Source organism: Salmo salar, chromosome ssa01 (genome assembly GCF_905237065.1).
Source record: "Salmo salar chromosome ssa01, Ssal_v3.1, whole genome shotgun sequence".
Taxonomy (NCBI): domain Eukaryota; kingdom Metazoa; phylum Chordata; class Actinopteri; order Salmoniformes; family Salmonidae; genus Salmo; species Salmo salar.
The window spans coordinates 99,480,727-99,494,155 of NC_059442.1; the positions used below are offsets into that span (position 1 = coordinate 99,480,727).

Consider the following 13,429-nt stretch of genomic DNA (forward strand, 5'->3'; position numbering starts at 1 on the left):
CTCCTCCCTCTCTCTGTCCTTCTCCCTCTCTCCTCCTCCCTCTCTCCTCCTCCCTTTCTCCGTTCTTCTCCCTTTCTCCGTCCTTCTCCCTCTCACTCGTTCCTCTTCTCCCTCCCTCTGTCCCTTTCACTCGTTCCTCTGTCCATCCATCCTCCTCAGAAGTTATACGCTGATACCAGAACATGCACTTTCGCCACATGCTTAGCCTGGAAGGTGCGATCACTATACTCTGACATGTCCACATCAACGCTGATATCCTGTGGCCCTCTTAACCTCTGAACTAGGATCAATTCGCCCGTCTGGCGGTCCGACCTTTGCATCACGAACATCCCGCGGCTGTTGCCCCCGACAATGCCGAATCGCAGGCTATCGGGGCCGGGGCGGCCGGGGGCGGCTGCGGTCGCCATGCGGAACAGGGTAGCCGGGGTCTGGAGGTTGGAGGGGAGGGAGAGGTAGTGGAAGGAGACCGTCTTAGGAGCCAGGTGACAGGAACGACTCTCCATAGGGCAGGGGTTCCTCTCACACTGACTGAGAGGGAGAAGAGAGGAGATGTTGAGACCAAAATAACATTACATCAGTTTAAGTAAGTTTACTGTGGAAAGATCCATACACAGTATAAGATTGTGATTAAAGTATTGTTACATTAGTCAGTCTCCGTGGGAAAATAAACAAGGAGGAAAGTGTACATCATTTTTCCTCCCTCCCTACACTCTTAAAACAAAGACTTCCAAAAGGGTTCTTCAGCTGTCCCCATAGGAGAACCCTTTTGGTTCCAGGTAGAATCCTTTTTGGTTCTAGGTAGAACACTTTTGGGTTCCATATAGAAACCCTACATGGAACCCAAAAGTGTTCTTCAAAGGATGATCCTATAGGAACAGCCAAAGAACCCTTTTGGGTTCTAGATAGCACCTATTGTTCTAAGACTGTAGGCTTGTGCTTTAGAGTGAAATGGAGAAACCCTGTCAACAGTATTTCTCTGTCTCCATGTACTTATTCACTCTGCCTCTCCCGCTTGCTCTCTCTCTCTTTCACTCTTTCCTCCACTGGCAGTCCTGCAGTCTTTCAGCACAGTGATGGTTCAGTAGGAGTGGACAGAGCTACATTTCATACCTTTATTGCCTTTAAATGAGGCAATTTGTGAGGAGTTGGCAAACACTATCTAAGACTGAGGCCAAGGCGTCTTGGAAAGGATGGTGGTTGTGGTCATATAGCCAGGAGGCCAGGACACAGAACCCTGAACTAGAACAGCTGTTAGTGGGATTCTACATTTATTCTGGAGAGTTTGAGACTGCTTCAAATAAGGTGGAAACATCAAGATGTCATTTTCACTTATTTTGGACTCTAGTGACATGAACAGACAAATGCGTACAGCAGACAGATCAATCACATGATCAAAAACACACACACACACAACCTGGTACCATCGTTTCCAGACAGAGGACAATTCATTCCTTTCCCCCTTAGTACTGAGTCAAGTCTCCAGCCTCCCCGGTCAAAATGTTTGAAATGAAAGATGAGATGTTTCAGTCATGATTCATCCTGTATGAAGAAACAATATTTGTAATGTCGTGTGTGTAGGTGGCAGGGAAGTCAGGCGCAGGAGAATCGAACTTGGTATAAATGGAGTAGTTTAATAGCATTTAACAAAACTCCAAAACCAAAGTACATAATAAATAAAAGTGGGTACAAGAACCCGTCGCGCACCAATCCATAATACACGAGCATACAAACAAAACAATCTCCGACAACGACATGAGGGGAAACAGAGGCTTAAATACATAACATGTAATGAATGGGATTGGAACCAGGTGTGTAGGAAGACAAGACAAAACCAATGGAAAATGAAAAATGGATCAATGATGGCTAGAAGACCGGTGACGTCGACCGCCGAGCACCGCCCGAACAAGGAGAGGCATCGACTTCGGTAGAAGTCGTGACAATATTGTTTGAGAGAGTTTTTTACTCGCATACTTTGTTTGTCCTACTGGTATGGTTTTATCAGCATTCCTATGAGTTCTTGTATCATTTTAAGTGACTTGCCCTTCAATGACTCCAAGAGTTTCTGTGTTTGTTTTCCTAAGACGTATAGCAATAACTCCGTAGGAGAGGCTTGTTTCGTTTTATATATCTGAAGAAAATTAATCCTTTCCAAAACAAAAAACGCTTCTTCAGTTGGCCGCAGTGGACAATATTAATATTGAAAATTAGAAGAAAGCTGAGTAACACACCCCCACAGACACATACCAACCGCACGCACGCACGCACGCACGCACGCACACACACACACACACAGGTGTCTATCTGAACTACTTACAAGGGAGACGTCTTGACGTAGCTGATGTTGCTGTGTGATCGGGGACACTCCGGGCTCACACACTGGAACCCTCCTCCTGTGTTGATACATGTTGTTCCTCTACTGCAGTTGTGCTGCTGGGTCAGACACTCATCCACATCTGGAGGACAACATGAGAGGGAGGGAGGGAGGGTGGATGGGAGGGTGGATGGGAGGTAGGGGAGAGAAGAGAGAGGGGAAGAGAGAATAAATGAAACAGAAAAATAAAGAGTGAGACATTAGTAGTTCAGTTTAGTCTCTCAAACAGCTTGTCTCGCATCCTGGACCAAGACATTCCTTCTGTTCTGCTGTGAAGTGGTGAGGTCATCTGTTCCACTGGCCAGCAGAGAAAGTAAAGCTTCTTAAGCTTACAGGGCAGATGAAACAGGTCTGGGGAGTAAAGCCTATGGCCAGGCCAGGGAGTGGGACATGGGACACTTCCATATAAATACATACAGCCATCTGCCTCGTCTTTCTCTCTTGCTCTCTATCTTTTTCTCCCCTTCTTTCAAAACACCTTCACCCATAGCTAAGCTAAACCATGATGTTTGTTTATCCCTCTATTCTCTCCACCCCTTCATTCCCTCCCTCCACTACCATTCTCTCATTTGTTCCACTGGCCAGCAGTAGAGCAGGGTAAGAAACGACAGGGGGGGCAGGCAAAAGAAACTAGATTGAGGACTACGGCCAGGAGACAGGGGTCAGGGCAGAGGCTGGAGGACAGACACCTCTACAGAAATACCTCCCTCTACCATGATCGGCCTTCCTTTCCAAAGAACTCCATAGCTAAACCAACCATGATGTTTGTTTATCCCTTCTTCTCTTCATCCCTCCATTCCCTCATCTACATTCCCTCATCTCCATTCTCCATTCCCTCATCTCCATTCTCTCATTGCACCTTTATTTATGTACTTGAAGCTCCATTGGTGTCCTGATGGGTTTAGTCATGTAAATCACTGCTATCCCCGTAGCTCCAGAAGGGTAAGTCCCACAACCCTACCAGACCCATTATACAGAGCCTTAGCCAGGACCCAGGCTGTGTCTGAAAGCATTACTAGCTGTCAAATCCTTGCTTCCTCCATCCTCCAGACACACGGATTTGACAGCTAGAAATGTTTTCAGACAACCCCAGTGTGGTGCTCCCTGCCGGTAGCGTTGTAGTTCTAAGCCCAGCTCTAAAGCCCCTTGCATAGCTCCAAGATCAAGACCATGGAAATGAATGGGCCATTGTCCTCTATCCCTTCCTACCCTCCCTCCATCACCCCTACCCTCCCTACCGCCCTCTATCTCTCCATCCCCTTCTACCCTCCATGCCCCCCTACTCTCCATCACCCCTACCCTCCCTACTATCCTCTATCCCCTCCTACACTCCATCCCTTCCTATCGCCTCCATGTCTCCCTTCCATCTGTCCTTATATCCCTCCTACCACTTCCTACCCACCCTCCATCTCTCCCTTCCTCCATCCCTCCTTCCATCCCTCCTTCCATCCCTCCTACCCCCTCCCTCCCTCCATCCCTCTAGCCCTCCCTCCATCCTTCCTACCCTCCCTCCAATCTTTCCACCACAACTCCTACCCTTCCACCCCTACCCTCCCTCCAAAACTCCTACATCACCCCTATCCTCCATCTCTCCTACCCTCCTTCTATCCCACCTACCCTCCCTCCCTCCATCCATCCCTCCTACCTACCCTCCCTCCCTCCATCCCTCCTACCATCCCTCCTACCCTCCCTCAATCCCTCCGACCCTCTCTCCTACCCTCCCCAATCCCTCCTACCCTTCCTCCTACACTCCCTCCTACCCTCCATATCCTCCATCCCCTCCTGTCACTCACCCTCACAGCTCCTACCATCAGGCAGCAGCTTATAGTGGCTGGGGCAGGAGCAGTGGTAGGAGCCTGGTATGTTGACACACTCGTACACACACAGCTTGCCCCCCTGGTCCAGCCGGTACACCTCACACTCATTTACATCTGGGAGGAGAGAGAGGGGGGGGGAGACACGCACGTCAGTCACATGATCAGACATGCGGGGTACAAACAACAGGGTGGAAAGGAGGAGAAAGAGAGAGAAAAGAGAGGAGGGTACACCCACTAGAATCATATAATTAAAAGGTTAGAGCGCGATAGAGAGATACAGTAGCTAGAAGGATTTGGGGTAAAGGGCATCTGTTCTGTCTGGCTGTCCAGGAGGGGGTAAGGAGGGATGGTAAGAGTTGTTGAATGCCTAATTGAGAGTCATCTAATCTATCCAATCCCAACTAGTGTTTAGTGGGTAGGTGCTAGGGGTTGTTTCTGTATAAGGCCAGTCTTACCCTGGCAGAGTTTTCTGAGGTACCACTCATATGAAACGGATGCTTTGCATCATTATGTAGGCTGGTTAGTTCTATCAAAGGCCCTAGATACACAGCTAATCGATATGGACACATTTTGGCAAGTGGACACCAAAGTGGAGCACGAAATTATTGACACCCTTGATAAAGATGAGCAAACATGACTATAAAATAAATAATTCAAATACTGGGCTATATTGTGTTCTCTATTTCTTTTTAAATTCTATTATTTTATACTAATACAATTGCTTCAGAAAAAAAAGTACGAATTTATTTCCCTTTTTATTTTTTACCTTTCAATACCTCACCTTTTTCTAATATATTTTGTGAGTTAGAGAACACATTGGGAGGGATCTTAGCCCATTCCTTCATACAGAATCCTTCCAGATCCTTGATATCCTTCGCCTATGCTTATGGACTGCCCTCTTCAATTCAAACCACAGTTTTTCCATAGGTTTCAATTCCGGAGACTGACATGGACACAGCAAAATTTTGATTTCGTGGCCAATTAACAATTTCTTTGTGGATTTTGATGTGTGCTTGGGGTTATTGTCTTGCTGAAAAATCTCCAGGTTTATGAAAGGTATTGAAAAGAGGGGTGTCAAATAGTTTTGACCCCTGCTTTTTTGAGGAGAAAAAAAGTATTACTTGTTAAATAAAATATATTTCTCTGAGCAATAGTATAAGTGTAAAATAATATAATTTCCCACTTTTTTGAGCATACAATATAGATCAGTATTTTAATTATTTATTTTATACAGTCAGTTTTGTTATCGGAGCTCCACAGGCCCTTTCAACCTTGGCTTAGCGTGGTTAAACCAGACTGAATGCTTAGCTTGGTTAAACCAGACTGAACGCTTAGCGTGGTTAAACCAGACTGAATGCTTAGCTTGGTTAAACCAGACTGAACGCTTAGCGTGGTTAAACCAGACTGAAAGCTCAGCGTGGTTAAACCAGACTGAACTTTTAGCGTGGTTAAGTCAGACTAAACGCTTAGCGTGGTTAAACCAGACTGAAATCTTAGCGTAGTTAAACCTGACTGAACGCTTAGTTTGGTTAAACCAGACTGAACGCTTAGCGTGGTTAAACCAGACTGAATGCTTAGCTTGGTTAAACCAGACTGAACGCTTAGCGTGGTTAAACCAGACTGAAAGCTCAGCGTGGTTAAACCAGACTGAACTTTTAGCGTGGTTAAGCCAGACTAAACGCTTAGCGTGGTTAAACCAGACTGAAATCTTAGCGTAGTTAAACCTGACTGAACGCTTAGTTTGGTTAAACCAGACTGAACGCTTAGCGTGGTTAAACCAGACTGAATGCTTAGCGTGGTTAAACCAGACTGAACGCTTAGCGTGGTTAAACCAGACTGAACGCTTAGCGTGGTTAAACCAGACTGAATGCTTAGCGTAGTTAAACCAGACTGAACGCTTAGCGTGGTTAAACAAGACTGAACGCTTAGCGTGGTTAAACCAGACTGAACGCTTAGCGTAGTTAAACCAGACTGAATGCTTAGCGTAGTTAAACCAGACTGAATGCTTAGCGTGGTTAAACCAGACTGAACGCTTAGCTTGGCTGAACCAGACTGAACGCTACACACACTATAACCAAACAGGCTCACAAAGTATCCTGGGTAAGGTGGGAACTCACTTCATCCAACACTAAAACATCTCATATCTCACCCTGGCAGATACTGTTGTCAGATGTCCCACTCATGTGAAAGCCAGCGTCGCAGCTGCAGTGTTGGGCGCCGTCCACTTTGGCACAGCGGGGACGTCTGCTGAACGCCGGGTCGTTCATGACGCTCCACTCGGGCGGCGCTGAACACGAGAGAGGGAGAGGGAAGAGCTTAAACTTCACCCGGTGGCCCGGAGAGGGCCTCGAGGGCCTGTGCACCACTGGACAACACAAACACGCACATAAAGCACAAGCACAACACAACCATGCAGACATACTGTACATTACATTACATGGACAAACAACACAGACAAGGACATAGACGTATAAACACAACACAGACTAACAACACAGACCAACACAACACAGACCAACAACACAACACAGACCAACAACGCAACACAGACCATCAACGCCACACAGACTAACAACACACCAGACTTACAACACAACACAGACAAAACAACGCAACACAGACTAACACAACACTGACTAACACAACACAGACTAACAACACAAAGTAGACAACACAACACAGACTAACAACACAACACAGACTATCAACACAACATCAAATCAAATATTATTGGTCACATACACATGGTTAGCAGATGTTATTGCAAGTGTAGCGAAATGACAGTAACAGTGGCAGAGCAGCTAAGATGTAATAGATAGTGAAGGATACAGTATACAGTATTCTTAAAGTGGCATTATTAAATTGATTAGTGTTCCATTTATTAAAGTGGCCAATGATATCAAGTCGGTAGGTAGGCAGCCGCCTCTCTGTGCTAGTGATGGCTGTTTAACAATCTGATGGTCTTGAGACGGAAGCTATTTTTCAATCTCTCTGTCCCAGCTTTGATGCACCTGTACTGACCTCGCCTTCTGGATGGAAGCGTGGTGAACAGATAGTGGCTCGGGTGGTTATTGTCCTTGATGATCTTTTTTGCCTTCCTGTGACATCGGGTGTTGTAGGTGTCCTGGAGGGCAGGTAGTTTGCCCCCGTGATGCGTTGTGCAGACCGCACCACCCTCTGGAGAGCCCTGCGGTTGTGGGCGGCGCAGTTGCTGTACCAGCCCGACAGGATGCTCTCGATTGTGCACCTGTAAAAGTTAGTGAGGTTTTTCGGTGACAAGCCAAATTTGTTCAGCCTCCTGAGGTTGAAGAAGCACTGTTGCGCCTTCTTCACCACACTGTTTGTGTGCGAGGACCATTTCAATTTGTCGGTGATATGTACACCGAGGAACTTAAAACGTTCAACCTTCTCCACATGCTGTCCCGTCGATGTGAATAGGGGGGGTGCTCTCTTTGCTGTTTCCTGAAGTCCACGATCATCTCTTTTCTTTTGCTGACATTGAGTGAGAGGTTATTTTCCTGACACCACACTCCGAGAGCCCTCACCTCCTCCCTGTAGGCTTTCTCGTCATTGTGGTAATCAAGCCTACCACTGTTGTGTCATCAGCAAACTTGATGTTTGAGTTGGAGGTGTGCATGGCCACGCAGTCATGGGTGAACAGGGAGTACAGGAGGGGGCTGAGAACGCACCCATGTGGGGCCCCAGTGTTGAGGGTCAGCGGAATGGGGATGTTGTTTCCTACCTTCACCCCTGGGGGCGGCCAGTCAGGAAGTCCAGGACCCAGTTGCACAGGGCGCGATCGAGACCCAGGATCGAGACCCAGGGTCTCGAGCTTAATAATGAGTTTGGAGGGTACTATGGTTTTGAATGCTGAGCTGTAGTCAATGAACAGCATTCTTACATAGGTATTCCTCTTGTTCAGATGGGATAGGGCAGTGTGCAGTGTGATGGCGATTGCATCGTCTGTGGACCTATTGGGGCGGTAAGCAAATTGGAGTGGGTCTAGGGTGACAGGTAGGGTGGATGTGATATGATCCTTGACTAGTCTCTCAAAGCACTTTATGATGACAGAAGTGAGTGCTTCAGGGCGATAGTCATTTAGTTCAGCGACCTTGGCTTTCTTGGGAACAGGAACAATGGTGGCCATCTTGAAGCATGTGGGGAGAGCAGACTGGGATTGGAATTGATTGAATATGCTCTGAGGAGGCAGCTAGGGATGCTGTCTAGGCCGGCAGCCTTGCGAGGGTTAACACGTTTAAATGTTTTACTCACGTCGGCCACGGAGAAGCAGAGCCCACAGTCTTTGGTAGCGGACCACGTCGGTGTCACTGTATTGTCCTCAAAGAAGTTGTTTAATTTGTCTGGAAGCAAGATGTCAATGTCCGTGACGGGGTTGGTTTTCTTTTTGTAATCCGTGATTGTCTGTAGACCCTGCCCCATATGTCTTGTGTTTGAGTTGTTACAGTGGGGGGGGGGGGAGTATTTGATCCCCTGCTGATTTTGTGTTTGCCCACTGACAAATGCTGCCATCAATTCATGGTTTCTGGTTAGGGAAGGTTTTAACAGTCACAGTGGGTACAACATTTCCTATACACTTCCTTATAAACTCGCTCACCGAGTCAGCATAAACATCAATGTTATTCTCTGAGGCTACCTGGAACATATCCCAGTCCACGTGATCGAAGCAATCTTGAAGCGTGGAATCCGATTGGTCAGACAGGCGTTGGATAACCTAAGCACAGGCGCTTTCTGTTTTACTTTCTGCCTATAGGAGGAGAGCAACAAGATGGAGTCATAGTCAGATTTGCCAAAGGGAGGGTGGGGAAGGGCCTTGTATGCATCGCGGAAGTTAGAGTAGCAATGGTTGAGCGTGTTACTCGCTCATGTACTGAAATCAGGTATGCTGCTAGAATGTAGGCAGCCTTGTTCTCAAATTAGCCTTGTTAAAATCCCCAGCTACAATAAATGCAGCCTCAGGATATATGGTTTCCAGTTTGGATAAAGTCCAGTGATGTTCCTTGATGGCCATCTTGGTATCCGCTTGCGAGGGGGATATACACGGCTGTGACGATAACTGTGGAGAGTTCTCTTGGGAGATAATACGGTCAACATTTGATTGTGAGGAATTCTAGGTCAAGGTGAACAAAAGGACTTGAGTTCTTGTATGTTGTTACAATTACGCCATGAGTCGTTAATCATGAAACATACAACCCCGCCCTTCTTCTTACTGGAGAGATGTTTGTTCATGTCGGCACGATGCACTGAAAATCCCGTTGGCTGTACGGACTTCAACAGCATGTCCCCAGCTAGCCATGTCTCGGTGAAACAGAGTATGTTACAATCCCGGATATCTCTTTGGAAAGCAACTCTAGCCTTGATTTTGTCGACTTTGTTAACTAGGGACTGGACATTTGCGAGTAATATATTTGGAAGCGGTGGATTGGCCTCTGGAATCAAATCAAATGCCCTGGGAGGTGCAGACAAAGGATCTTCTTTGGGAAAGTCGTATTCCTGGTCTTACTGCTGGTTGTGCTGGTAAGTTGACATCTCTCTGATATCCAATAGTTCTTCCCAGCTCTATTTAATAACACTTAAGGTTTTCTGATCTAACAATGTAAGAAATAATACATTAAAAAAACTAAATACTGCACAGTTTCCTAAGGATTAGAAGCGAAGCTGCCATGTCTATTGGTGCCATCTTGCGTAAACATAGACTACCAATGCAACATAGACTAACAACGCAACACAGACTATCAACACAACACAGACTAACAACACAACACAGACTAACACAAAACAGACTAACAATAGATATCCACTAATACAGTATATGCAACAAAACATAATACGTGAGATAGTAACGAATAGCAATGTCATGCAGTTCTGGTAGGGTCTCAGGTATATGATGTTTGGTACTGCTGACCTGTCTGTGTCTGGTGCTGACAGTTGGATCCATTCCAGCTCTGTGAACAGGTGCACCTGTACTGGTTTACTCCCTCTACACATGTCCCTCCGTTCTGGCATGGGTTACTGGAGCACTCACTCACATCTATGGACAAAAGGGAGAGCTGAAAGAATGAAAGATGTCCCTGAACAAGATGGCCGCCCTGCAGTCACATTTCCTGGCATGTTGAATCCCAATATCCATTCTAGTGTTCTATTTAACTCTGTGGTTGAAACTGTTGAAAATACATACTTTGTCCCACTGTCAGTTCTCTGTTTGTCTTAGACCCATCTCTGAGCTGTACAGGTGAAGTCGGAAGTTTACATACACTTAGATTGGAGTCATTAAAACTTGTTTTTCAACCATTCCACAAATTTCTTGTTAACAAACTATAGTTTTGGCAAGTCGGTTAGGACATCTACTTTATGCATGACACAAGTAATTTTCCCAACTATTATTTACAGACATTATTTCACTTATAATTCACTGTATCACAATTCCAGTGGGTCAGAAGACCTCAGAATTTTTTTTAGACATCCACAAGCCTGGTTCATCCTTGGGAGCAATTTCCAAACACCTGAAGGTACCACGTTCATCTGTACAAACAATAGTACGTAAGTATAAACGCCATGGAACCACACAGCCGTCATACTGCTCAGGAAGGAGACTCATTCCGTCTCCTAGAGATGAACGTACTTTGCTGCCAAAAGTGCAAATCAATCCCAGAACAACAGCAAAGGGCCTTGTGAAGATGCTGGAGGAAACAGGTACAAAAGTACCTATATCCACAGTAAAACGAGTCCTATATCGACATAACCTGAAAGGCCGCTCAGCAAGGAAGAAGCCACTGCTCCAAAACCGCCATAATAAAGCCAGACTACGGTTTGCAACTGCACATGGGGACAAAGATCATACTTTTTGGAGAAATGTCCTCTGGTCTGATGAAACAAAAATAGAGCTGTTTGGTCATAATGACCATCATTATGTTTGGAGGAAAAAGGGGGATGCTTGCAAGCCGAAGAACACCATCCCAACCGTGAAGCTTGGGGGTGGCAGCATTATGTTTCTGGGGGTGCTTTGCTGCTGGAGGTACTGGTGCACTTCACAAAATAGATGGCATCATGAGGAGGAAGATTATGTGGATATATTGAAGCAACATCTCAAGACATCATTCAGGAAGTTAAAACTTGGTCGCAAATGGGTCTTCCAAATGGACAATGACCCCAAGCGTACTTCCAAACTTGTGGCAAAATGGCTTAAGGACAACAAAGTCAAGGTAATGGAGTGGCCATCACAAAGCCCTGACCTTTCAAGCAAGGAGGCCTTCAAACCTGACTCAGTTACACCAGCTCTGTCAGGAGGAATGGGCCAAAATTCACCCAACTTATTGTGGGAAGCTTGTGGAAGGCTACCCGAAACGTTTGACCCAAGTTAAACAATTTAAAGGCAATGCTACCAAATACTAACTGAGTGTATGTAAACTTCTGGCCCACTGGGAATATCATGAAAGAAATACAAGCTGAAATAAATAATTCTCTCTACTATTATTCTGACATTTCATATTCTTAACATTAAGGGGTGATCCTAACTGACCTGAAACAGTGAATTTTGACTAGGACTAAATTTCAGGAATTGTGAAAAACTGAGTTTAAATGTATTTGGTTAAGGTGTATGTAAACTTCCGACTTCAACTGTATGTCTGCTCTCTGTTCAGGGGAGGGGTGATACCTTATACAGCAGAATCAGACCAGACAAACCTGGCACCATCATTTACGGACTGAGGACAATTCATTACTTTCCCCGTCAATACTTCCCTTCAAGTCTCCAGCCTCTCGGTTTAAAGGGCTTTAAATAAGAGATGAAATGCTTCACTCCTGATTCATACTGTACAAAGAAGGGGTATGGTTTGAGCTAAATGGACTTGCAGGGATGATGGTGATTATGTGAGCATGATGAATAAAGCTCTCCAAAGACGGTTGGAATGGTTTTATTTACATTATGGTTTTAATGGTTTTAACTCTATAATTTTAAGAGACATGTGCCTTCCACTGACTCTGTTTATGTCATTGCTTATAATAAGTGAAAAACTATCTAGAAGAGATGTGTACTGTTTTATAAACATGAAGAAAAGGTTACTCCTCTAGCTTGGAAACTTATTCCATTACAACAAAAATGTCTCTTCAATTGCAAAGTGGACAAAGTTAGAAGAAAGCTGTCTTTCTCTTGAGAGTAGTGGCTCTATCAGGGAATTAAGAATAATACACACACACACCCTACTCTACCCCCCACCCTGTATCCACCGCCACCTCTCTCTGGATTGGTGGAATGCCTGGAGCAGGACTACTGGGGTCTGCCAAATTATTCTACTGCTGAAGGAGGAATAACACAAACACACAGGGTGACCTTATCTGACCTGAAGCAGCCCCTGAAAGCCAGGCTAAAAGGGAGAAGACGGCCGTTTGGCCAGCTAAAAGCGAGAAGGCAGCCGACCGTACAGCTAAAAGGGAGAAGGCGGCCAGCCGGCCAGCTAAAAGGGAAAAGTCGGCCAGCCGGCCAGCTAAAAGGGAGAAGGCGGCCGACCGGCCAGCTAAAAGGGGTTCCTAATCCTCACACAAACAGACAAGGGGAGCAGAAGAAAAGTTTCATTCTTCAGTCTGGAGCTCAGATCCCTCCCTGAATGAAACCATTAAATGTCTCAGTGGACTCAGAAAACACCTGTACAGTACTAGACTACATTCCAGAGCAGGGAACATTCCCCTTCCCCTCTACATGCTGCTGCTATTCCACCATAATAACCACTACATCCTAAATAGCACCATATTCCCTAAGTAGTGCAATACTTTTGACTAGGGCCCATAAGTAGTGCACTACATAGGGAATATGATGTAATTTGGGACACAACCCAGGACTGGCAGCAGGGCTACTGCAAAATAACCCCTTCTTGTGTTTCTGTTTCTCCATACAGTCTCTTTGTTTTGGGGTTCCAGGAAGCAGAGGCTAAGGCCATGCATGCTGTCATTACAGCACCACGGCCCATGGTCTCATGGCATGCAGCTATGTTAAGCATGCTATTGATGGCTCACATCTCTGTCCGGCCATCGCTACAGGCAGAAGCCCAGACATTCCAAGGCTGTGTAACAAATGGCATCTTTTTCACTGCATAGTGCACTGCTTTTGACCAGGGTATAGGGCTCTGGTCAAAAGTAGTGCACTAAATAGGATGTCATTTGAGACACATCCCAAGTGGTTCAGTCAGTTCAGTCAGAGTGTTCTCAGGTCTCTATGTAAAGGGGTTCA

The 13,429-nt window shown here is 45.8% G+C and overlaps 1 protein-coding gene across 1 annotated transcript in view; it reads right to left on the reverse strand.

Moving 5' to 3' along the window:
* Positions 1 to 13,429, reverse strand: part of LOC106611007 (fibulin-7) — a 32,354-nt gene continuing 18,925 nt past the window's right edge. The window contains exons 4-8 of the mRNA XM_014210799.2: positions 10,112 to 10,237; positions 6,338 to 6,475; positions 4,165 to 4,302; positions 2,315 to 2,453; positions 1 to 528 (exon numbers count right to left, since the gene is read on the reverse strand). Of these exons, the coding sequence (XP_014066274.2) occupies positions 156 to 528; positions 2,315 to 2,453; positions 4,165 to 4,302; positions 6,338 to 6,475; positions 10,112 to 10,237 (914 nt within the window). The 3' untranslated portion in view covers positions 1 to 155. The remainder of the gene's footprint in view (positions 529 to 2,314; positions 2,454 to 4,164; positions 4,303 to 6,337; positions 6,476 to 10,111; positions 10,238 to 13,429) is intronic.